Source organism: Ascidiella aspersa, chromosome 6 (assembly GCF_963924565.1).
Source record: "Ascidiella aspersa chromosome 6, kaAscAspe10.2, whole genome shotgun sequence".
Taxonomy (NCBI): Eukaryota; Metazoa; Chordata; class Ascidiacea; order Phlebobranchia; family Ascidiidae; genus Ascidiella; species Ascidiella aspersa.
In genome coordinates, this window is record NC_139452.1 from 22,192,431 (window position 1) to 22,217,027 (window position 24,597).

The window sequence follows — 24,597 nt, forward strand, 5'->3', positions numbered from 1 at the left end:
CACAAGAAAACAACGAAAATTCAGGATCGCAGCAAACATGATAAACACCGCAGGTTTTAAAAAGCTGAACATTTTATATTGGTCTAGTCCAGGGGTGACAAATCAAACATGACCACATGCAAATTTGTATTTTATAACTTCTTCCCATGCCAAAGTTTAGCGACTATTTTTTTTCTAATATTAAAAGCCCTTTTATACAAAAAATAAAACAGTATATTGTTATAATATCAGAAGAAATTGTTTGTTGTCCTAATTGCTGGGATTGTTTTGTATTGTGAATAAACAATGACAATTGGCTGTATAACAAATATAGCTTTTTTGACAGTTGGCTATACTTTTTGGGGCTTGCGTGCCATTTTTCATTAGGTCGCATGCCACATTTGGCACGCGTGGACAACCCTGGTCTAGTCCAAAGGTTCTCAAACGTTTTTGCTACACTTAATGTGATGCATAAGTACAAAATCCTTTTCCAATGTGTAAAATCAAATCTGGGAAATCTGGCTAATTTTTTTATCATAAACACATCTAGTGTAACCTAGGGTAACAAGTTAGGCCTTCATGTGGGTTTTATACCCCTTGTAGTTGCACTCTCAGTCAGGCATTTCATGTAAATTGCTGCAATATGCGTTTACTCAAAGGCACAAAACTTCCATTATGTTAATGGTTTTCCGTATAATACTTCATTTTCAGCAGGGCCCTTTTTAGTAAAATTTTTCCCTGCACAATATCCAAAATTTCTAAACTAGAGTGTAGTTAGAAAACCACAAAATATAACATAACACTTCCCTACATACCCATGACACCACAACTATAACAACATTAGCAGGGTCTATGGTTGTTACAGTTAACGTTTATTAAAATCTTTGAAATAACAGATACAATATTGGTTCGCGGACCACTAGGAGTAACAAAACACCAGGTAAAAAAACTTGCACTAGTTTGTGGGTGTGGGGGAGAACAATAAAAGTCAGTTATATAGCCGAAATACGATAAAGGGAAAAGGGGCAACCAAAATACATGTTTTAAACCATTCGGATTTAAGCAGATCCTGTTATTCAAAAGTAAATCCGATTATAAGAAGAGATTTTGTCATGCATATATAAATAGTTTACAAATAAGTTGCAAACCAACCACTGCACAAGTAACTGATACTTTTTTTCATCGCTACTTTTTATTTAACTAAATTTTCATCATATTTGCATGCTTGACATGACTTAAAACTCTGTTTAAAATAAGCTAATGTAATGTTAATCAATTATATAAGGACAGTACAAAATCTGCTTTTAACCATTGTGTAACACATAATATACAACATCTATAGCACTGGTGTATTTCTTCTTTTATTCTCTTACTTAAGATATTTTTGCAGGAGTCAATAAAATTATAGTTAGTATAACTAATAATAAAAAAATGGGCGCTGGTCTAGAATCCTACCACAACGTTCAAACAATAATGTTTTGGTTAGGGTGCGGGTTAGCGCTTGGGTGTGGGTGGGTCAAGTATTATTATATTTATGTTTAATGAATTTACTTGACCTATACCCAAACCAGCAACCTAACTCAAATAATTATGTGCGTTGTGGTAGGATCCTAGACTAGACCCAAAAAATCATTTTAATATTCAAGGTCATTGCATATTTTTAGAATTCCTAGAGAGTAAGCTGTTCTATACACAAAGCAAACTTAACTTTTTTTTACAATTTTGAGCAAATAAACAAAACGAGACCTTAAATTTTTGGGGGTAAATTTACAAAACAAAAGATATTTACTCTGCGAAATTTATTTCTCTTAAATGTATCGTCGATTTTGCGCTCAGATGCAGTTAACGTATTTAAGGCAACCTACATTTAAAAATATGAATGTTAGCATAATGCCGAACGGCTTGACTGTCTAATTGGGCCACGCCGACAGAGATAAAAGGCGAGCGATCAGCTGAAACGAGGAACCATTTGCAAAGCCCAAGTAAGGCAGTAGCAGCACGACTTCGCCAGTTGCAATCGCAACAGAGCACGAAACGTCGCCTTTTCGGTGTTGAAGCATTTCAACTAGATTTAGCACTTCACAACCAAGACTCGTGAGCAAAGTTTCGACGTGACTTCGCAGCCATTCCCACCTAATACCTGCACTTTCTCCCCAACAACGTTGTTTGTTATGCAGCGAAGTGCTCACATTACCCAAATTTTGACGTCACGTTTTTGTGATGTCATTTTTTTAAAGTACGGGTGCCGGTACGGGTAGTCCGCTAAACACGTGCTTGACAAAAGTTTAGTTTGTTTATTTCCAGTGGGTTTTTGACCTTTTGGGCAAAACAAAATTGGAAGATAAAAATCTGACCAACCATTTACGTCCATATCGTAATTAAATGAGCAACAGTCAACTAAAATCAAATAAATTATCAGTTTTACGCGTGTCATATCATATTATGTTTCAGCAAAATTTGACATTCAGCTCAGCATGGCTATTGCTTTACTGTGTAGTTAAAATTAAGATCTGTATAACGGTACTTCGGTATTTTAATACTTCTATGAAAGTTAGATGAATCGTTATCCCTTAGTACCATCATACCACCTATGTCTACGAACTTATTACAGACCTTTTGATGCTACAAAATAGGTGACATGGTTAAACAGCGAATTTGTGTATAAGTCATTTTCATGTATGAGATTAAGTATCAAATTATAACGGGCTGCCAGTTATTCAATATTACTCAAAACAAATTAGCCATTGCGAGTGGATTAAAATGCATTACACATACGATTTTGTTGCCGTTGGCAAAAAAGGATGCAGCATTTCCTGGTTGCTGCAAGACGGTATGATTGCGGATGTCTTTGTCATATATATCTCAGCATATTGTGGTAATGCGGCAAAACAAAATTGTCCTAAATGACGACCCTTACAAGCACCGTTATTTTAAAGTGGAAGGTTTTCGTCATGACATGAAACATATTTTTTAAAACACCGCACTGGTATGCCAGGTAACACCGCGGTAAATCGTATGTAGTGTTTCATAGTTTTATGCAGAATTTAACTTTCACTTTTGTAGGCTAACTGTATATTTTGCTATTCAAGCCACCCACAGTAGCCTGCTAAATGAGTTCCCTGTTTCTGGTCTACAGTAGCCTACTGTAGACCATTTAGTTACCAACCTGTAATTCTTGTTTAAAACTCATTATTTGCGGCTATGGCAGAGAAAAACGAAATCGTTGGTTGAGTAAGACCTGATGTTTGAATCCTTGCTAGAGAGTCAGTGGAGGTGTATATTAGTCGTTAACTGTATATTGCACCAAGCATATAACGGTGCATAAGAGAAATGCAGACTATTGTTTTTAAGATTAGTCGAAACGCTGTTAAACGTCAACCTAGTCCTTATCCAAACAAGTATGACAGGCACTTTGTGGGTTACCAGCACCCTCTTGATAAAATACTAAACATGTGTGTTAGAAGCGTTTTTATTTAAATTTTAACGGCGTTTAAGATTGCGTGCTTTGCCAGTAAATTTCTTTTGTGGGCCTCTTGGGTTTTGCCTTTTTCCTTTTCCCTCTCTCGTCTGTTTTCCCTTGTGTTGCCTTTTTCGAGCGACGAGCTCTCTCGTTTCTTGGTTCTTTTCCCACTTCAGTTGCTTGACGCTGGCACGATCTCGATTGCTAACCGCAGAACTTGTTATAGAATCGAACCTGTATTAATACACCGATAGATAAGCGATTTGGAGGTTATAATTATGCGAAAGTATTTGCTGACTTGCTTGTGTGTAAATTGGAAATACACAATAATCTGTCTTTGGCTTATTCACAAACCAAGAGCACATTTGATCGATTTTGGACCATTTGGCAATGAGCAACATGTTCAAAAAGGATACAATTTATACAGAACTTGAATTAAACATAAAAAAATGCTTCACAAAAGAAATTTTACAACAAAATAGTATTTAGTATAAATGATTTGTACATGACAATAGTTTGCAAGCCAAACTGGGAGATTGCCGCCAACCCCATTGATTAGAGATGCTATTGCAACAGCAAATATATACGACACATATTTTTACTTTTAAAAACTAAATCATCACCTATTTAGCACAGAGATATGTACTCGCCAGAATAACCAGCAAGCTACAGGCTACACATTTTATTTATTTTTTTAAGTATTTTTTCGTTCTTTTAAACGCGACAACCATAAACAACTCGAGTATTTAACTTGTTGAGTAATGCAAGTTTCACGAACTTTGGACCTAGGTTTTTGCAGCCAAGTAATTATACAACTTAATATGGAACAAGCAGCCTGGGTAAAAGTAGAATAATTTCTAACGATTTACCGGAACGCAAGGCAATTTTCAGAGGTGAAATCACCAAGTTATGTCATAAAACAAGCTACATTGAGACAACAGAGATTTATTCTAGCTTTTTAAAATTAGGACTAGAATTAAAATTTGAGCATTTCAGTTTTTGCAATTTAGACAAGAACTAGGAATAGGTCGTTTTAGGATTCTCAAATTAGATTAGAATTCTTAAAAACATTACATTATAATTTTTCACAATCAACTCGGTTTAAATCGCAATTCATTCTCACAGAAATGTGAACGGTAAATATTTGTTTGCTAATTTTCATACATTTTTGCATGTCATATGTTTGACTATAAGAAACACAGACGTCGTTCCGACAAAACAGTAAAACTTCAAATTATTTATTTCGACTAAGACTAAAAATGCTGTTGGACAAATGAACATTCCTGATAAAATCCGGATTTAATTAGAACTAGAATTAAAGCACACGAGCAATTTACAATTTAATTCAGAATTAACTGCATTTTGCGCTAATTCATGGAACTATAAAACTAGAAATATCTAATTGTTTAGGTCTGCCTTGTGAAACCTTCGCATAAGTAGAACACATATTTTTACCGGTTCAGTGTTGACCGGCAATAATTATTATGAACGCCATTCCGGCTTACTTTCACCACTGGGTATCGTTCATCAAATTTGCCGTAATTAGATCATTACTTTACAACTTTAATTAGTCTTTTAGATCGGTGCTATTCAACTGATGTGCACGGTGCACCAGTACAAAAAGGTATACAAGGGTGCATCACAAACTTTTAATGAACCATTAACATTTGACTTCTCAAGTTGTATGAATGCTGTTTTATGGCATGTAATAGTGCTCGCAAGCAGCCGTTAGCCATATTCAACCAACAGTGTGTAAAACTTTGGCAGCTCCGCTCGGTTTAATTGATATGATGATATCGATATGCATAATATTTTTCATATCGCTTTTTTACCTCAGTTCACCTTTTAAGGAAACAGGGTGCGTGAGTTCGTCATAACAACTTTAAGGGTTCACCAAACCAAAAAAGGTCGAAGAGTACTGTTTTAGATCATGCCGTTGTGCCTTTTCCTGTCAGTTGCACGGGCAATCCCCTAAGGTTCGAAAATATCACCAAAAAACAGGAAATGAAAACGTTATTGGCAAACTGGTCTTTCCAAAGTGGAAAGGAAAACATTACATTGAGACCGCGCGAAGTTTGCTCCTTTTGTTATAGGCCAAATGGGCTTTGTATAGATAATTTGCCTATAATAGCAAATAGCGTAATAATTCCGCCATATAAATATTTTTGGCCTACGGTTCCTTACTTGTCGTGCGTGTTTTCCTCCAACATCAGGTTGAATTTTTCGACGTCCTTTCGTCGTCGCTTTGCTTTGTTGTCGACAGTACGATGCTTTGTAGTGGCAGCTGTGTCAACATTTTCACAAGGGTAGTCAGATTTACTAGACTTGTTTTAGATGCAGAGATCGTGAAGGATAACTTTACTGGTTGTGTTAGGCCAAACAAAACAATTTATCATGGAAAACTGGTGTACTTTTGATTTAAATCCATTAGGAGACACACCCTTTAACCTGCAGTGCATTTAATATTAAAAAAATAGATATTACCCAATACATGAACAACTATAAGGCAAATCAAATGACAGGTTCCGTGTATTAGGAGGCCAGGATACCCTTTAAATATTAAATTTATTGTGCAGGTTTACGCGAAGTATGCAAGGGGTATGATAAAATCTAATCGTCCCTATTTTTTTTTTTTTTTTTTTCCAAAATCTAATCGTCCCTATTTTTTTAACTTCTAAAACACCCAACTTGTGGTTCACGTTTTAAAACAATACTTGGCCCTAAATCAGAAAACAATGACCTACGTTAGAAACAGTCAATTTGACGAGCTCTAACTCTAGAAGCGATTACGTGACCCAAAAATACTATCACGAGCGACTAAATTGCTGGGCATGTCGTTTACTAAACTGCCGAATGATACGACATGTGCGCTTGATCGTAGTATATGGACGATTGTACTGTATTCAGCGCAGTTTATTAGGCAAAACTATATACGCTTGGGAGCATAATGGTTAGAGCAGGGGTTCTTAAACTTTTTTTACCGCGGACCCCTAAAATTTTTTTTTGCTTTACATGGACCCCGGTAGGCAAGAAATGCTCCAAATTGACGTCACAATACAAATAGATTTCATAACTCCGTTTATTTCGGTCCGAAAAATGTGAAAGTTGAATGGAGTGTAACTATACATTCAGTGCAAAACCGTTTAATTTTTAATTAAAGTGTTTTCTTTGAAAAATTAATAACTTCTTAAGTATACACTAGTCCTTTAATTAGGCCTTCATGGACCCCCTACAACTAGTTTGCTTTGCCCAAGGGGTCCATGGACCCCAGTTTAAGAAGGTTAGAAGTTGCTGTAAAACGTAGTAAAAATATTAAAGCTCATACAGAAGTAGGTATCATTTTAAACGTTTCGAATGACTCTTTAAATTTCAATACCCTATATACTTCTGAATGGTCTTTGATGTTCCTATCCTACAACGTCTATGTACGCTCAGTATAAAAAAAGCTCCAGCTGCAATCTACTATGAATTTGCCACCCTTAGTTATGCAAAGCGTTATCCAACCATATTTACAAAACGCATGTTAATTAAAGGTCGAATGGATTAACAGATCTTTTAGGTTCAACATAACGTGTAATTTAACCACAAAAAATGTATTGCTGGTTTTAGCAGGTAAATGGGAAACTATAGGCTATTTCAGTACGACTATAGTTGCATTTCGTTGTACACACTATGTTATTCTTTTCAACAAAACTGAAAATTACGTACAGCCTCATCCATTGCCAAATGACAGCATTAATATAGTAAAAGAGCAAAATTTGACAAACCAAGGGGTGGGTACTAAATGTTTTCAAAAATGTTAAGCAAATCTTACTATGCTATTTAAAAAAAAAATAAAGTGGAAGAAGATCAGTTACATTAACTGCCGGCCAACTACAATTTATATAAAATTAAACACTATTTTCTTTTTCTTTGAAAGCAATGTCCCACCGCTAACTCATTTGGACATTATTTCACAGGTTTTTTCACACAAACCTTCATCTTCAAATGCACCAGCTTCGGCAAGAAGATCGTTTTCACCTTCTTCCATATCGAAGCCGTAACCTCCTCCTTCCATGTCAAACTCCTCATCGTCTGTACAACACAAAACGTTACGACTTGCGTGGAACGAGGCATGTGATTAAGGTAATTTTTATTTCGACAAAAATCAGGGAACACACAATAAGCCTTAAAAAGCAACAATACCTAAAGCACAAAAATCTACAAAAACATAGTATGAAGACCATCGGAATAAGGCCTAAATGGCTAAAATGTCGCCTGAAACTGTAGGTGGAGGGTATGGGGCTATCAGGAGCCATGGGTCTAGCATCGGCCGTTTTGGTGTCGACGTTTGGACGCCCTAGTTTGAGCGGCACCGTTCGGGCGCCGCTGTTTTTGCCAGGGCTGGGGAGCCACCGTAAAATAGCATTAGCTCCGGCTCCAGCTCCGGAGCCATCAGGCAATTATTAAATGGCTCCGGCTCCAGGTCCGGAGTCGTAAAACTCAATCCTTTGGCTCCGGCTCCAGCTCCGGAGTAGTAAAACTCATATCCTTTGGCTCCGGCTCCAGCTCCGGAGCCATCAAACACACACCCAATGACTCCGGCTCCAGCTCCGGTGCCACCAGTCACTTGTTCAATGGCAAGTTTTAAAAATTGCTTTTGGCTAAATAACGTTGGAGATGGAACAAAATATAATTTCTTAGCTTTAGCACCACAAATTGTAAAATGGCTCCAGCTCCACAAAAATAATAAAAAGGGCTCCGGCTCCACAAAAATAATAAAAATGGCTCCGGCTCCAGCTCCACAAAAAATAATAAAAATAGCTCCGGCTCCGGCTCCACAAAAAAAATAACAATGGCTCCGGCTCCGGCTCCAGAGAAAATGCTTAGCTCCGGGCTCCAGCTCCGGCTCCGGCTCCCCAGCCCTGGTTTTGGCACCAGGTTTTTGGCCCTGTTTGGGGTTAGACAATGGGTTATAGGACTGAAATTATTAAGTGATGTACATAAAAGTGGCCGACGGGTTTAGTGGGGTTTGTTGTTAGGTAAAGTGTTGTTTAGGCCTGATTCGGATCTTTTAGGTCTTATTCCGACGGGTTTAGGACTTATTCCGATTTAGACAGTACTACCACTATTAGGTTGATGTTGTTCTTGTTTCGTCCAAAAATCATTCGATTACAAACAACATCGAGCCCCAATATATTTTTTACATTGTTAAGATGCTGCACAGTGCACACATTTAGTCACCAATATTACACGATTAACATGTCGTATAAACAGTATTAAATAATACAAAAATAAGCCACCATACCCAATCCATCGCTCATAGCCATTTCGTCATCATCATCACTTTCGGAATCCAACTCATTGGACTTTCTTTTTGCTGCCGATTTTCTAAATACAGTAAACAAACTGTTTCGGAGTTGTGTTAATACTGCAGGAACATTTAGTAACAGTAAATGTGACTATGCGTACTGGACATTTTTTTGGTCATACCTTCGTCAAAGTATTAGACGACACATTTATGTGTCACATTGCAATCTGAGGAAAATTAAGGGTAATTTGCTAAACATGTTTTTTTTTAATTGAAGACAACAAAATTTATCGTTAAACAATAAAAATAAGGAGATTGTTTGCTCGCTCTTTTATCAGACGACACAGTCAAAGTTTTTTGCAGACAGAATCCGCAAAACTTGTGCCGACAAAGACAGTACGTACTTTTAACAAATACCAACTTACAGTAGGTTTTAATAGATACGAAGCTAATAAGAGATAACCCGACATCTCGGTTTACCAATAAGATTAGCCGATATTCTTTTCCTACTGATATAACGTTACCGGTAAATTTTTACCGATATTTTATGATCAAAATATTATCTAAATTTCTTAAACACAAATAAATTTGCTATTTTTTGAACTTGCAAATTTCTCCTTTGCCTAGATTTTTATGGCTGAATGATTTAACATAGGGTTTTATCTACTGTGTTCTACATATCTCTACGTCTAAGTTTAAGTTAATATGCAAAATAAGAGTCGCATGAATAAATAAGTTGGTAAACCGGATGTTATTTATATTTTATGTCAAATTAATTAACTATTCCATAACCCAGGTGTATAAAAAACGGTGTCCGTATCGGTTGGCCAAAACATGAAAAATCAGTTATCGGTATCAGTTCAAAAATGTAACATTGGTCGATGAAGCATTTATCAAGCATTATTTCACTGCGTTTAATTTGACGTCATTACACACGTAAGCGGTGTCCACTGAGGTGTGACCAGAACTCGAACCGAGTGTTTTTGGCGTTTCGCAATTCATTCTACTTTATAAGGCTTTTATGCTAACGGCTTGAAACACCGCGTTCTTTTATCGTTTGTTCTGATATTTGTGATTGTGAATAGATACTCAACGAGCAATATCAACTGAGTGAAGTGACTCTGTCTAGAGCAGGGGTTCTTAAACTGGGGTCCAAGGACCCCTTAGGGCTCCGTGAACTGGTTTTAGGGGGTCTATGAAGGCCTTATTAAAACGTTGGTGTACATGTAAGAAGTAACCAAAAAATAATCTACTTAAATCAATTATACAAAAGAACAAAAAAAATAACGGTTTTACACTCCATTTCAAATTCACATTATTTGGATCAAAATCGGCAGATTTCTTAAGATTATTGGTATTTTGACGTAATCTCTGAAAATTTCATGCCTACCGTAGTCCACGCAAATCACAAAAAATTAGGGGTCTACGGGGAAAAAAGTTTAAAAACTCCTGGTCTGGAGTTCAACTAGTGAAGGAGTATTTTAGCGGCCTGTTCTTTGAAGCCAGTCGTGACAAGGAACGTGTAAGAGACTTAGGCATCAGCTGTCGGCGCACGCCTTAAAAGCCAGTGCCCCTATTACCCCCGTAGCAACCCGCATACAACACATCTCTTAATCGCTAAAGTCGATCTAGATATTTATTAAATATATTACAGCAAGCAGAAAAGCTAAATTTCAGGGGTTCTTGACCTTTTTTGTTCGTTTTACCCTTTTAACAAAGATGAATATAACATTTACACCCAATATACAGAATGGTGCTCATTTATTAAAAAACAACAAATTACATCAGTTAGATTCAATTCGACGGCTGCCCTTGCTTTTTGGCAACAACAAATGAAGTAACTAATAGATACGGATGTTGCCAATAAACTTAAAAAATCAATTAGCGAAGCACAACGTTGCCGACACTGGAGGATAACGAATAAAAAGCTACTATAGTCTAGCTTCGAATTAGCGCAGTTAATCTGAACTAGAAAATAAGGCCACCAATACCTACAGCTGGCACAATTTTTCTGTCCCGCAAACTGATGTAGATATTTTAATTGATAGCTTATTTACCCGCTAAAACGAGGAAATTTACCCCAGGTTAAGAAAGGCTGAGCTAAAAGGATTGCCGAGCTTACTTATTTTTGTAGACGTGATCGGAAAAGTTGAGCTGCTGGTCGATTTGTTTCTGTCCCTCCGAGCTCCTCATAAAGTCTTCGAACTCCCCATCACTCACACTTTCCACGTCACTCAACTCTTCACCGTCTTCCTTCGACTTCGAGCTGGATCGCGGTTGAAACCCGGCTTGGCTCGAGAAGTACCTGAAGCAAATAAAGGTCGTTAAACTGGAGATGTCCCCAAGCCATAGCAGAGGGGTAGCCAACACGTCGATCGCCACATTTCACCTGGTAGATTGCATGAAATATGTGTTACGTCTTTAAAGAGGCTGACGTGAGAGGATCATTAAAATAATCAGTTGTTGTCTGGACAAGCCTAATTAAGCGTTTGTTTGACGTAACAAATTATCCTCTGTCGCTCGCTTGGAATGCAATTAAAAGTGTTCTTGTGACTTTTTTACCGAGACAGTCGATCGAGAGTCTCTAATAAATGTTTTAGTCGATCTCAATCAAACATAAGTTGGCTAAGCCTGCCATAAACAAAAACGCGCCTCTTGGTGTACAGTGTTGTTTGGCAAAGTGAAGGCAATGTGATCAATGATGATCGATTTTGGGGGCAAAATATCAAACATTTAACCAACATTTAACTCCTTTTAGTTTTGCACAAGATAGTCGCAATTATTATTATTAATATATTTATTTAGGTTAGTTTATAAATTTGATCCGCAACAAGAGTAAATGTGAGAAAAGGTCAACATTTGTAATTTACAGCCTAAATAAGCCCCCTGAATACCGGAAAATCACAAAGTGTCTATATTTAACACTTCCCCAATATTATAGCTTAGTTCGAAAATAAATTCGCAATATTTGTAAATAAAATGCACGCCGGGCTTGGAATCTTATGCCAACAAAAAAAAGAAAAGCCATCAGGGTAAAATAGCCCAAATGCGTACCTGTGAAAGTTGATTATTTTACCTATTGTTGAAAGTTGTTCTATATTTAACACTTCCCCAATATTATAGGATAGCTCCAAGAGCAATATTCGTAACTAAAATTTACGGGTTTGGAATCTTATGCCAACAAAAAAATGTCAAACCTTCAGGGTAAATTAGCCCAAATGTGTACCTGTGAAAGAACACTTCCTCCGGACTTAGTTTTTGTTGCTGGAGGAAGGCCACAGAGTTAACGGGAACCGTGGTATTAAAAGTGGCGTGTCTTTTCCTTCTGTGTGCCGACATCATCTGAATTGGCTGGCCACTTCTACTCTTCTTTGGCTCTTTAGTCTTCGGGTTGCGGTAAACGAAGCGATCGAGAAATCTGCGCGAGGCACAGTTTGTAAAGTGTGTTCGCGCAACAAGAAACACAAGTAACAAACTCACAAACTAAAGCAGTGGTTCCCAAACTGTGGTACGCGTACCACCGGTGGTACGCGAGAGTCTTTCAGGTGGTACGCGACTACGTATAAATTTCCGAAAACTTTCAACTTTTAAAACTTTCAGATCAGGTAATTTGCAATGTTGCGTTTTAGTTGCCTTTAATTTGAGGTTTCGCATGTTTATGACGTACCACTTATCTTGTTCAAGATAATAAAACGTTAATTGTTAGCAGCTGGTGGAGAAAAAACAACTACATCCATCGCATTAAATATATTTGCTGTGTCACATTAAATCTATTTGTCTGTGCCAAAATAGTTATAGTTTGAGATATTCTAGTCTGATGTAGGCTTAACTTAGGTGGTACATGATCACTGTACAAAAGCTCAAAATGGTACGCGAGAAAAAAAAATGGAAATTACTGAACTAAAGGAGCAATAAACAAATATTAGTAATGAGCTTATAAACTGCTGTGTCAACGCCTGCGGAAATCGCAGATAAATGAGTTGCCCTATTTTAGGGATTAAGTACATTTTTAGTTATGGGAGCTATAAAAGCGAATAATTTTGGTCGGTATAATTAGTACTTTTTAACAACTAGTTTATAGGTTGCAAAAATAGTAATTTGACAATATATTTTCTATCTTATTTAAAAAACACGACATATTCGGCCTAAGAAATGCATTGGCTAAGTCATCAAAATTTTGATTATCGAGTTACATGGATCTAACATTTTTTTTTGATTTTTTTCTTTTTGATCAATTCCCCACGGAATAACAGTCATGAAAAGACAAAAAACATGAGTTTTATTCAAATGATGCTAACAACTTAATGGCTTAGATTTATATCTGTGAGCAAGATTTATTTATCAAAAGAGCAAGATACGGCTCGCGAGACATAGGTTCCCGACCCCTACCTTAGTTGCTAGCAATCAGAGACTACCTGAAGTTAGCATGTTGGTGTTTACTTTATCTTGTTGCACGTGGAGGCACGTAAATAAGTGTTTGTCAAAAACAATAGCCAAAAATACTACGAAAAAAGCCACGGTTTGCGCGTCCTCTTACTTCATGAGTGTGTAGTCGTCCAGCGGGTCGCCAGACTGTGGCTCGGGGCACTGGTTGAGGAGGTTTTTCGAGAAGAGAGTGACGGACGGATGGAAGTGCTTGTAGTAGGTGTGGAGCTCCCACAAACAGGACTTCTCCGCACCGGCAAACTGAGGGTTGCGATGCAGGGGATCGTAACCACCCTCGCCGAATCGCATGCGCTCGCGATGCTTGTGCGTCCATGACGAGATCGCTTTCGAGGCGGCGTTAGGTTTCTTGCTGCACATTAAGTTAACATTAAATGTTCTGCTATCTGTAGATAGGCAGGTCACTTCCTAATTTACCAAAATTGGGCATTCTTAGAAACGAATGACGTTTCTCTTTAAAACTCGACCGAGTAAATAGCTTTCAAATGTCAGCGTTTCGATTTTTAAACAAGGTTAATGCGAATAATGAATTTTATCTTTACAACAAAAACATCACGGGTCATGCTGTAAAATAGGGATCCCTACATATCATCAGTACAAGCGGGTCCGTGAAAGTAAAAAATAATGAATCAACTTGACCACAGCCAATATTTATATTTTGTTAGAACTTCATAGGTCTGTAATGATAGAGGCCTGTAAAAAAAAGTATTAAACAAAAGATGGGGACAAATAAGCATTACTATAAAACAAGTGCTTATCTTCTAAAATGCAACAAACACAGTTTGTCAAACCTCTTTTCTCCTTCTTCTGCATCAGAATCTACTTTAACGTCAACAAAATGTTCTTCCTCATCATCGTCGCCATTTGTCACATCAGGTGCAGAAACTTTTGTGCTCTCACCCAGCCCTAATGTAAAATGTTCAATTAATTATTTTTGCATACCGTTGTTCTTTATTAAACTATAGGCAATGTTTTGTAGTGATTGTGAAAATACCATAAATATATAGGCTTTTAGTAATTGTTTTTTCGTAAATATATTTACAAAAAATGCTAATAAAAGCACGGTTTTCTTTTTTTCTGCAACTAACGTTCCGAACCAAACAACATTGCATTATTTTTACACAAAGAGGCTACACAATGACAGCTAAAATCTTATAGTTTGCGCATACAGCATGCCTTTCAAAATTTTAAATAATGTTACAATTTCACACGGTTTAAAACACCTAACACACACCTTCATCTTTTTTACTGCTTCTTGAGCCAAAGAAGCAATAAGCAAGTGAAGGTTTCACCGAGATTAGTTCGCTGATCAGCACAAACACGGCTGCGGTGAACGGTGATTGCTGTAGAGTGCAAATCTGTAGCAAACGCTTGACAAACGCCTCTATTCGTGGTTCGCATGGGTCAGCTTTTACGGCCCTAGAAACCAAAAACAATTGTAGTGAACATCCTGATACAAGTTGAGCTAGTGATTCGGGAGCGTTAAGCAATATGAAAAAATAATAATATTAATAAATATTCTAATTTATTTATGTATGTCTTGTCTTTTTCCATACAAACACTTCATTAATTTTTAATAGCATGTCACATTTGCATAAGTTGAAAATATATCTAATAAAGTTTTGATATTTAAAAAAACAAATAAATGCTTAACATAAAATACTTATAACCTTGCCTTTCAGTGTTAAATGGTTATAATTATCTGATGCATGCAGGACAGTTTCAGAAAACCATGATGGCCTATAAACCAGTCTGAACACAATGTGTCGAAATTTATCCATTTAGCAAAAATTACCTGTAGATAAGATTAAGGAACATCGGGTGTCGCATTGTGCTGACAGGCAGTTCAGGATGCATTAAACTTGCATAGAGTGCATTGTAAAAACGATCTGAAACTTCATTGCGTGAATTAAACACCTGTGAAAATTCGAGTAACAAAATTATAAAAAATATGTTGCTTCATTTTTTTCTTATTTTACTTCTTTAAACATGAAATAAGTATCCATAAAAAGTTAGAGAAAAGGCAAATAAATCTAATCAGCATTTAGAACAATTGGAATAAGTAAAACCATTTACCTGAAATAATAGCACCAATGCTTGCACAGTTGTGCTTATTCGCGCCACATGAACAGTTTTAAACAAAACATCTAGTTCGTCAATTATTTCTTGGTCAGCCAAATCAGCGTATGGAAACGCTCGATTTACACCTTAACAATAGTCAAATAAAAATACGTTTTTTAGTTAAGGTCGTGATCAGTTATGTTTTTAACATTACCAAACAACATCCAAATCTTCTAAGTGACAAAGTCGGTCTATTTTAAGATAATATTCAAGCAAAACCAAAAAAAGGTTGTAAAAGAGATCCAAAAACAACTTTATTCAACAAGAGCAGAATTCTGCTATTGTTGAATAAAGTTGTTTTTGGATCTCTTTTCAACCTTTGTGGTTTTGCTTGAATCTTACGATATGGAGAAGAGATCAACAACTAGCAATGTTGGAGCAGGATTAGATCCCAAAATTAACAAAAATAGTAATAATATTATTATTATTTCATCAAATATTTTAAGATAACTTTGAAGTTTTCATAGTGTTGTTTTGGTGATTTAATAGAGTTGATGGCATTGTTATACCAACAACAATAGAATTTTACCAGCCAGGGACACATTTTCTAATTGACACTAATATACAGTTATAATCCTTTTTTACTGAGTTAAAGGTTGGCCTGGTGCAAAACTAAGATAAATTTTGATGAAATTTAAAACTAAACAACAAATTCATAAGGCTCAGTTATGACAATTTTAGTAAAATAATCTTTATGTTTCCATCATTTAATTAAAGTCTAAAAGATGAATACAAAACTTGGTATCCGGCCCACAATCTCTTGCTGTTAATAGGGATGCTCAAAGTAGAATCCCAAGGTATTCTAGAATAATAGGTTTCGAATCTAGAATATCCAGAATAGCGAATCCTAGCATATAGTGTTATTAAATTATTTAACCTCGATTTTGTTTGGGGTAGGGATTAATCTTAATCTACCCTACAGGACCCACAATCACAGCAATAAATCGCCCAAACAATTTTCTAACATGTGTACATTATAATAAAAAAAATCTCCCATATGTTCAACATTCTTAACAAAGTTCTGTCATTTGAAGCAGTTGTGTAAACTGTAATATGTCAACTGCCCAGGTTGTTGCCTAAACTTATATTTTTGCCAATAGTGAGTACAATGCAACACTGCACACAGAAGTCTTAAGCCAGGGATGTCCAACCTTTTAGCAGAATGGGCCGCATTGCCACTTAAAATTTTCGATGGGCCGCAAAATCTCTCAAATTAAAGGGGTGACGTTATAAGTTGCGTCATATCGTGACGTCATAAAACAACCTAACTTATAAACACCGGTTCTTCGAGAGTGAACTTATGCGCAAATATGCAAAAATTTAAGTTTTCACGTGTTTGGGCTGACATATTTCCTTAAAACGGTCCGAAAAAACACACATTCAGAAAAACAAACATCTTACTTAGCAATGATGGGTGCACAAAGTGCTCGATGGATGTTGAAATGCGACATTAGATTCAATTATAAAAAACACAAGATTATGCCTACATCAAATACTGCGCGATCTTCACGTTTTAATGATATTCGAAACAACTGTTTTTAATAAAGGTTACTGAAAGTGAGAATTAGTGGTGGGCCGCACGTAAATATCAGGCGGGCCGCAATGCGGCCCGCGGGCCGCAGGTTGGACATCCCTGTCTTAAGCAATTCGGTCCTGTTTTTTCAAGCATTGTTGGGTCTTGGGGCTTATTTTTTACTAACGTGATCTGTTATGCAGTCAAATAATGCACTGCAAAGAATACAAAGTTACTATTGACTTAACGAATTTTTGACAATTAAACTGCGCATAACTGCATAACCTCGCTGAATATTGGCCTAAAGTTGACCTTAAGTAACCCTATAGCGCATTTTGTGGACGGCCAGCACGTTTTACAACGTAATGTTACTTTTGCAACTTAACGCATTTAGGGAAATTGCGAACTCCACACCAGACATTACTCGTTGATCGCTCGCCCAATAACGCTTGATTGACACTTAATTATTACACGAACTTTATCGCGAGATGCGGTAATTGGTCGCCCGAAAAAACGCTGACATTGCACTACCAGGTTACATTTAAAGCAAGCACTGTAAATTGGTCGCCGCAGCGAGAGGCGAACTTACCACACGCGTTTGTGCAATTAGGCGCGACAATCGGCGGTAAAACATTAAATTATATTGGTTCCAATTACCCGAAATAAACGGCAGAATTGGATTCGATATTCTACTTTGAACATCCCTAGCTGTTAAATACAATTATATTTTAAGTTTAGATAAACATAATGCAGTACCTGTTAACAAAGCACTGAGCATTTTATTGTCATCTTTATGTGTTTTTACACAAGATTTAAAGAAGCTCATATATATTTGAATCAACTTTTTTGCAACATCTTTTCTACAAAAAGAAGAAAAAACACAATAAAATAATTTGCCAAATTATTTTTTTAGATATAATAACAGATAAAGAAAATTAAACAATTTAACCTAATTCAAAATAACACATAAATTTAAAAAACAGCTCAACTAATAAGCAAATAGTTCATCTAATAACTACAGAACTTAACAAAGATTTACGGTAGCTATAAATGCTTTGTTTACTGTGTTTGTTTGTTTGCTTGACCTTTGTTCAAAAAGACTTCAACTTAACAAAAATATTTTTTTTTTTTAGGTGTTACCACGTTGAGAAATCATAAGATAAAGCAGCTATTTTACGATGAGTAAAGGCTATCTTTGCAATGCATTAAGATGTTTTTGCAGCTACATAATCGTTTCAGGAAAAACCTTTGTCCAATAAATACCTGTCATGTGTGAGAATTTGTGAGCTAAGAAAACAAACACAATAATATTGTGCTCTTGCTGCAAGGTTTGGACGCAGCAGAAGGTCTCGGACCTCACGAACGATGATTGCTTGCATTAAAGGGTGCTCAGATACAACGGAGTTTAGCATATGAAGTGCTTTTGAAGCAATTTTGTACCTTTAGACAACAAACACATTAACTAATCTGGCCTGTAAGCAAGAGAATGTACACTAAAAATAAGAAACGCATTACAAATACAGAAAACAACCTAATCTACCACAACTGAACAATTAATTACTATATATACTAGTATTTTTTAAAAATGCAAGTATTCAAAATGTGTGATTTGCTCATTTTTATGGCATGTACTAACGTTTAAAAAAACAACTGTGTTACTGTTCGGTGATATTTCGCCTATTTACTTAGATTCGACAGATCAATCGTTTAAAAATATGTTTTTATTATCCCGTTAACCAGCTAGGTTAAAGTCTAAAAAATTGGATGTAAATCACATATGGTACCCTGGAGAGCAGTCTATAAGCTAGTGCTGTGTGGACTCAACTATATAACCACAAAATGTGAAAACTCTTTTAGTACACAATTGGTTACTGTTTGCTAAAATATATGATATCATTGCAATATCGCCATTGTATCGTCAGTAAGACCTATCCAACTTTTACATGTGAAGTCAAAATGGCTAATGTTTTTTGTCCAATGCGCCAATTAAATTTGTAACTATTTTGCTGTTTTGAAACAAATAAATGCAAGGTTTTTAGTGATTAGTGCAATTAATTTCACTCAGTTGCATAATTCTACACCAGTTCATTCAAGAACAGTGAGCTTTTTAAATTACTTAACTACGGTGTCAGTTTATTAATTAACTGGTTACATCATGTCAGAATTTTATGGTCACTAACAAAGACAAAAATCCTACATTTGCTTTTATCTATTTTACTACGCAAATAAAGAAACATAGCAGCTTAGTCATTTCGCAAAGCCAAATTTAACAAAACAAAAATTTAGGCACACCTGTGAAAAACAAAGGTTGGTGTCTATGCTTGGGATTTTTTAGAGTTTTAAAGTTTAAAAAGTATATGTATTAAAGTACCAAAATTATTGTGTACCAAAATAATAATAAATAATTTGATATATATTATAAATTAGAATTACTTTGGATCCCCCAATTTGTTGACTAGCAAAGTCAGAAGTTCCTTTTCTTGCTCAGGCTTGTTGAGAAGCATGCTTAAAGCAACAGACATCGCTGAAAATAAAAAAAAAACATATTCACTTCTTTGAAAACAATAAATATTTTCAACCAGGAGTCGGCAAAATACGGGCAGTGAGCCACATCTGGCTCGTCAAGGTAATTAAATATGATCCGCTACTTTTTTTTCTTAACTGGGCAATAGTAAAATAGAACATTTTTTTGCGCTAAAAACGATATTTGCATTTTTATAGAGCCGTGCATACCCTGCAACTAACAACAATGTAAGTTTCCCAGTTTAGTCTACACATAATTTATTGGACTTTGCTTCTTTTTAATAAGAATATGTAACACGAAGAGTTTAATGGCTCTATTCAAATTACACCTTAAACTGAGATTTTTTTATCATTTCACTGTGATCATAAATGGCTCCATATGGACTGAAGTTTTAACTGAAAAGGAGCATTCACTCACACTTCGCGCAAAAGCTTGCCTGTCTTGCTAATAAGACTCTTGTTAAATTTAAAAAAAATCCTAGACCAGTACATGCTTATCGGATGTTTTATAAAAAAATTCAAATAAAATTCACTATATTCATTAAGTAGAAACCTTTTTTCGGAGTTGGTCTCAGCAATGTGACTAGAAAAGTTTGCAGACTCCTGTTCTATGCTAATCACAGAAATTAAAAATGAAATACAATTAAAAAAAGGCAATTATAGAAAAGTCAAACCAAATCACCCTTTGTTTTTGAAGCCTCCAACGGATCAACTGCCATTACTTTGAGATGTTCCACAAATGATTTGAAAATATTTTTTAGTTTATCTTCAAAGATCCAAATTAGGAGTTTCTTTTGACAAACCTCAATAGAGAGCTTATTTGCGCTTTTACCAGTCTGAAATCCAGTTTAAATGTAATATGTATACTTTCTTGTAAGTTGTAAATTTTAGACAGTATGTATAACAAATATACAGATATCTCACAAGACATCGATTAATTATGATGTAATTTTTATTTAATAAATTAAGTAAGTAATTATTTAATTAGGATAGTGGGATCATTGTGAAAAATGTTTAAATTAAAAACATGCGGTGCCTACCTCAAAAGTATTTAAAACATTAGAAAGTTGTTGTTGATTAAAGAAATTCAATCTTCGATTGCCAGGTACCAAATCAGTCAGCATTAGGTCACGAATTGCCTCCAGTGCTGTGAAAAAAACTTTTTATGTTACTTTAACCTTGGATTCTATGCCAATTCATACATATAAAATTGTTCAAATAATAACTGCAGCTGTTTCAAACCCACTGATAGATTGGCATTTTAGTTAATTTGAGTAAATTTTTGCTAAAATTTTACTATGAAATTTCACATAGTTCTTTCTTTAAATAAACACATTTTATGATTTTTGAATATTGAAATTTCTCATTTGCTTTTATTTTATGGCTCACTGGTTTATTATAGAATTAGATTTCTTGTGTCTTGCGTTATACAAAGTTAATATGCAAAATGAGAAATGTAAATACTACCCTTCAAAATAAGAACGGTACTTAGATAGGTGCTTAAATCATTGCTATTAACACTTTCTAACCATACACAAATTGTTAGGAGTCTGGCCATATTTTTTTAATTCTAAATCTGGAAATCAGGTGGCACTCTAACAGACAAATTGTTTTACAATTTTGACAAGCCCGTGTTTGATCAGGTCAAAGTAGAAATGAAACAATTTTATTAAATTTTGTTCACAACAAGAAACACCTGATTAAAAGAGTAATTAGCATTTATGCACACTGCAAAGCATTAATGAATATAAAGGATGGCAAGCCCCTTGGATCATTTATCTCCAGAGGTTTCCAGATCGCAAATTAGAATTAACTAATCTAAACATTAAAAAAAAAACATTAAATTAGTTTTAGAAACCCATGATTGCTTCTCTTCTTCCCTTTTTCTTCATCATTGAAAGTAGGGATTCCAATGAGCTAATATTGTGGATAAAGTCCTCCTGGACCATTAGGCTTAATGCAGAAACTTTATCTGACAAAGTTCCTGAAAAATATGTTTAACATAAATACCACAGTAAACAATATAATATGGGTTGGTAGCAGCAAGGAAAATTTAAATATACAACCAAAAATAAGGTACAAATAACTCTGCTGCTTTTAAACATGCTTTTTATCATTGATACTAAAGTTTAAGCAAATATTATATATATAATGTAGAAAAATTGCTGAATAAATACGTAAAAAACATGTAAACTTGATCCAAGTTAAAAAATTATACTAGTTGCACAAAACATTTTGTAAACAGAATAGCTGTATAACTTAGTACAACATTTATAACTAAAGAAACATATCCAAAGCAATTTACCTGCAGTTGAAACAGTTTTTACCCAGGACGAATTTCCTTTACTTGAATTGTTATTTTTTGAGTGTTTTGATTGGTGAAGTTGTATTTCATTTGTGAGCAACCCTTCTGCATATTGTCGAACTATAGCGGTTGTTTGTTTGTCAAGTTGCTCAGATTTATTATCATTATCGTCATGGAGAACTTCATGCCATATTACAGCATTTGTTAAGATTGTTTTTGCTGGCAAATCAGGGAGCAGCTTTATTAATTTTTCTGTGTTTTGCGCTGCCTTGACATCTGGTTCTTTTGTAGCAGGAGCATCCGATGAACTACTAATAGCATTGTCTTGGACCGGCTGAAAAAATAGAGCAATGTACAAAAATATCCATTGAAACCAAATAAATATATTACTATGTTTTACATATTGGAAAAAACATTATTAGAGCCTTCTATTTCACGCTCACATTTATCTACAAGGTAAAAATGAGATATTTGTCATTTTGAACCAATATGGCTTCAAAGTTTTAGACATGTTAGCAACAAGCCTGTGTTTGGTTCATCTACAGGCCAACGGCAATGTAGCCTGCAGTCAAAACGTTCAACCGCACATTTCTGCATTTATTTCTTTTTATTATGTTGTTGTGCGTGCCCCTAAACTTTATTTGTTGCCAATTCAACCATGTAAATGTAATAGTGTTCGTTCTTGGCGGAATATTTCTTCACGAATTGCTTCTGATGGCCCACAACAAAATATAGTTGGACTAGGGCGGGCTGATCTAGGACAGAGTAACTTTAACTACTAGAGATCGACCGATATCACTTTTTTAGACCGATACCGATATTGTATCATATTTTGGTACTAAAATATCGGCCAAAGTATAGGCCTACATTTACCGATACCGATATATCGGTAGAAGCCAAATATCGGCCGATATTATCAGTCTATCTCTATTAATTACTGTTTGAATCAAGTTTTTCAGTTACCCAAAGAACAGTTTTAGAAAAATGCATAAAACACAATAAACACCATTCCTAAGTTGTAACGATTTATTATAGCCTGTGTCCAATGTTACCCTTATGCAGTGGCGTATCCAGGGGGGGGGGGGGGGTCGGACCCACCCCCTTTCGTAAGGGACAACACTGTTTTTCGTCTTTTGTTTATCGACCGTACACGCTAGATAGTTTTTCTCTTTCGCCTTTCGTTATTCGTTCGGGTTGGCTAATCAGCAAGTGTGTGTTCCACAATTAATAATATAAATCAAGCGATTTCCGCTTTTCTCTCTCTGAAAACGTCCAGTTAGACGGTGCTGATGTTCCTCGCTGTTTGTTGTCTGCGTTAATATCACATCTTGGTGTAAGACTGGGGTCGGCAACCTACTGCATCGGGCCCGTCGCCTCTTTGACAAACTTTACACGAGCTTGAAGAACTAGATTAGCGCTTCTCTACCTCCTGAAGTTAACGATTGCACACTAAGCGGTTTCACAGCTGGTACCTGGCAGGAGTGTCGGCGACGCACGTGTCACGGTGTGTTTCGCGTCTAAAAGTTTGCTTTTGCTGGACGTTAATTAGCGGTTTCTGATGACTTTTTTATTATTTATGACGTCATTACAATCGCTGTTTAATGACGTCATATCTGTCACTATTTTATGACGTCATTAACGTCAGACAGAAAAACAGGGAATTCCCGAAGTTGAAAATTTGGGACCCCCCCTTTTGGGATTTCTGGATACGCCCCTGATTCATGGTAACACTTTTCTTGGATTGGACTGTTATAAAGAGAATACATCAGAGCAAACATACCTGTTTTGTTTTTTTCTTCTTGTTATTTTTGTTTTTCTCTTTCGGTTTGCTTAACAATGTTTTCTTTGATGGTTGCGGTGAAGTCACTTTTGTTGATTTTTTAGTGTTAGTGACAGGTTTAAACCCCAATGTTTTGACAAGGTCTTTGAATTCAGACACCTAAAATAAAGGTTATATTACAAAAAAAAATAACCTTAAACAAAAAATGCTTAACATATATCTATAATAAATGTTGCCTAGTAAGCCAGATTTTAACGGTTTAAAAGTATTTCAGTCAACGCACTTCAGACACAATAATATGCAACATTACTTTTCGGTCACATATTAAGTTTCCCATCATTTTAAATTAATAGCTGCAAGATATGGCTAGCTAATTTACATGGAGATGGTATGGTGGTACAGGTAGTATGTAAGAATGCTAGCGACTTTTTTTTCCAAAAAAACAACCAGAAACCAAAAAAATTGTTAGGGATGTTCAAAGTATAATATTGAATCCTTAGATTCGAGTCCAAACTAGCTTTATATCCAATATTGCCATTTATATCAGGTAATGGCCAGTTTGTCACTTTTCTGGGAATGACATCTTTGTTTTGAAGCGGAAAAATAAAAAATAAATATAAACATTTTGATTGCCAAATGATTCTAAAATAAATTTTGAATAGTGCAGTCTGTACCAAACTAACGTATAAGAAAATGAATCCCTTGGCAACAACCCTATTCGCATCTAAGCCATAATTTAAGGCATGAAATTATCTGCTCATATCTGTTATTGCTTGCAGAAACAAGTGCAAGTATATAACAAACTAAAAACCAAGTGAAATTAATTATATTTAAAAGTAACCCTGGTAAATCACGCTATTCACAAAATACCATAGATATAAGCCTGATAAATATACCCCAGGCCGGCGGCAATATATACAACAACAATATTTGCAAAGTTTAATGTTTTCACTAAATTGCAGTATGTGGTAAATTAAGAAAGATTAAACATAATTAAATATGTATATGCAACAATCGAGTTACATTAAATAAGTCTTTGCCTTTCTTGCTTTTCTTTGATTCAATGTTGTTTAACATTTCAAAATCATCTTTGGAGCCACCAAGAGCAACTATTTCATCCAGAGATAAATCAGCTGACTCCATGCCAGAAAAATGAGTTTTTCAAATCAGCAGTTAAGTTTAC

At 35.5% G+C, this 24,597-nt stretch overlaps 1 protein-coding gene across 1 annotated transcript; it reads right to left on the reverse strand.

Annotated features, from left to right (window-relative positions):
* Positions 1–3,459: 3,459 nt before the first annotated feature.
* On the reverse strand, positions 3,460–24,597 carry LOC146140795 (CCAAT/enhancer-binding protein zeta-like). Its single transcript, XM_083392708.1, has 20 exons — positions 24,438–24,597; positions 23,415–23,573; positions 21,635–21,968; positions 21,188–21,313; positions 20,370–20,476; positions 20,012–20,165; positions 19,240–19,330; positions 18,070–18,246; positions 17,563–17,666; positions 15,249–15,379; positions 14,968–15,089; positions 14,407–14,591; positions 13,964–14,078; positions 13,267–13,524; positions 11,956–12,147; positions 10,852–11,034; positions 8,727–8,809; positions 7,415–7,513; positions 5,624–5,723; positions 3,460–3,673 (listed from the first exon to the last, which is right to left on the reverse strand). Exons 1-20 carry the CDS (start codon positions 24,555–24,557, stop codon positions 3,460–3,462), a joined length of 3,054 nt encoding a protein of 1,017 aa, XP_083248834.1. The 5' UTR covers positions 24,558–24,597.

Bases quoted from the DNA above. Each gene is read 5' to 3' on its own strand.
- LOC146140795 (XM_083392708.1), bottom strand. From the start codon at position 24,557: ATGGAGTCAGCTGATTTATCTCTGGATGAAATAGTTGCTCTTGGTGGC. The intron at 21,314-21,634 runs GTAAATTGCTTT...CATATTTTTCAG, and splicing joins AAAAACTGTTTCAACTGCAG to GAACTTTGTCAGATAAAGTT. The intron at 20,477-21,187 runs GTTTCTAAAACT...TTTTTTTCACAG, and splicing joins AAGAAGAGAAGCAATCATGG to CACTGGAGGCAATTCGTGAC.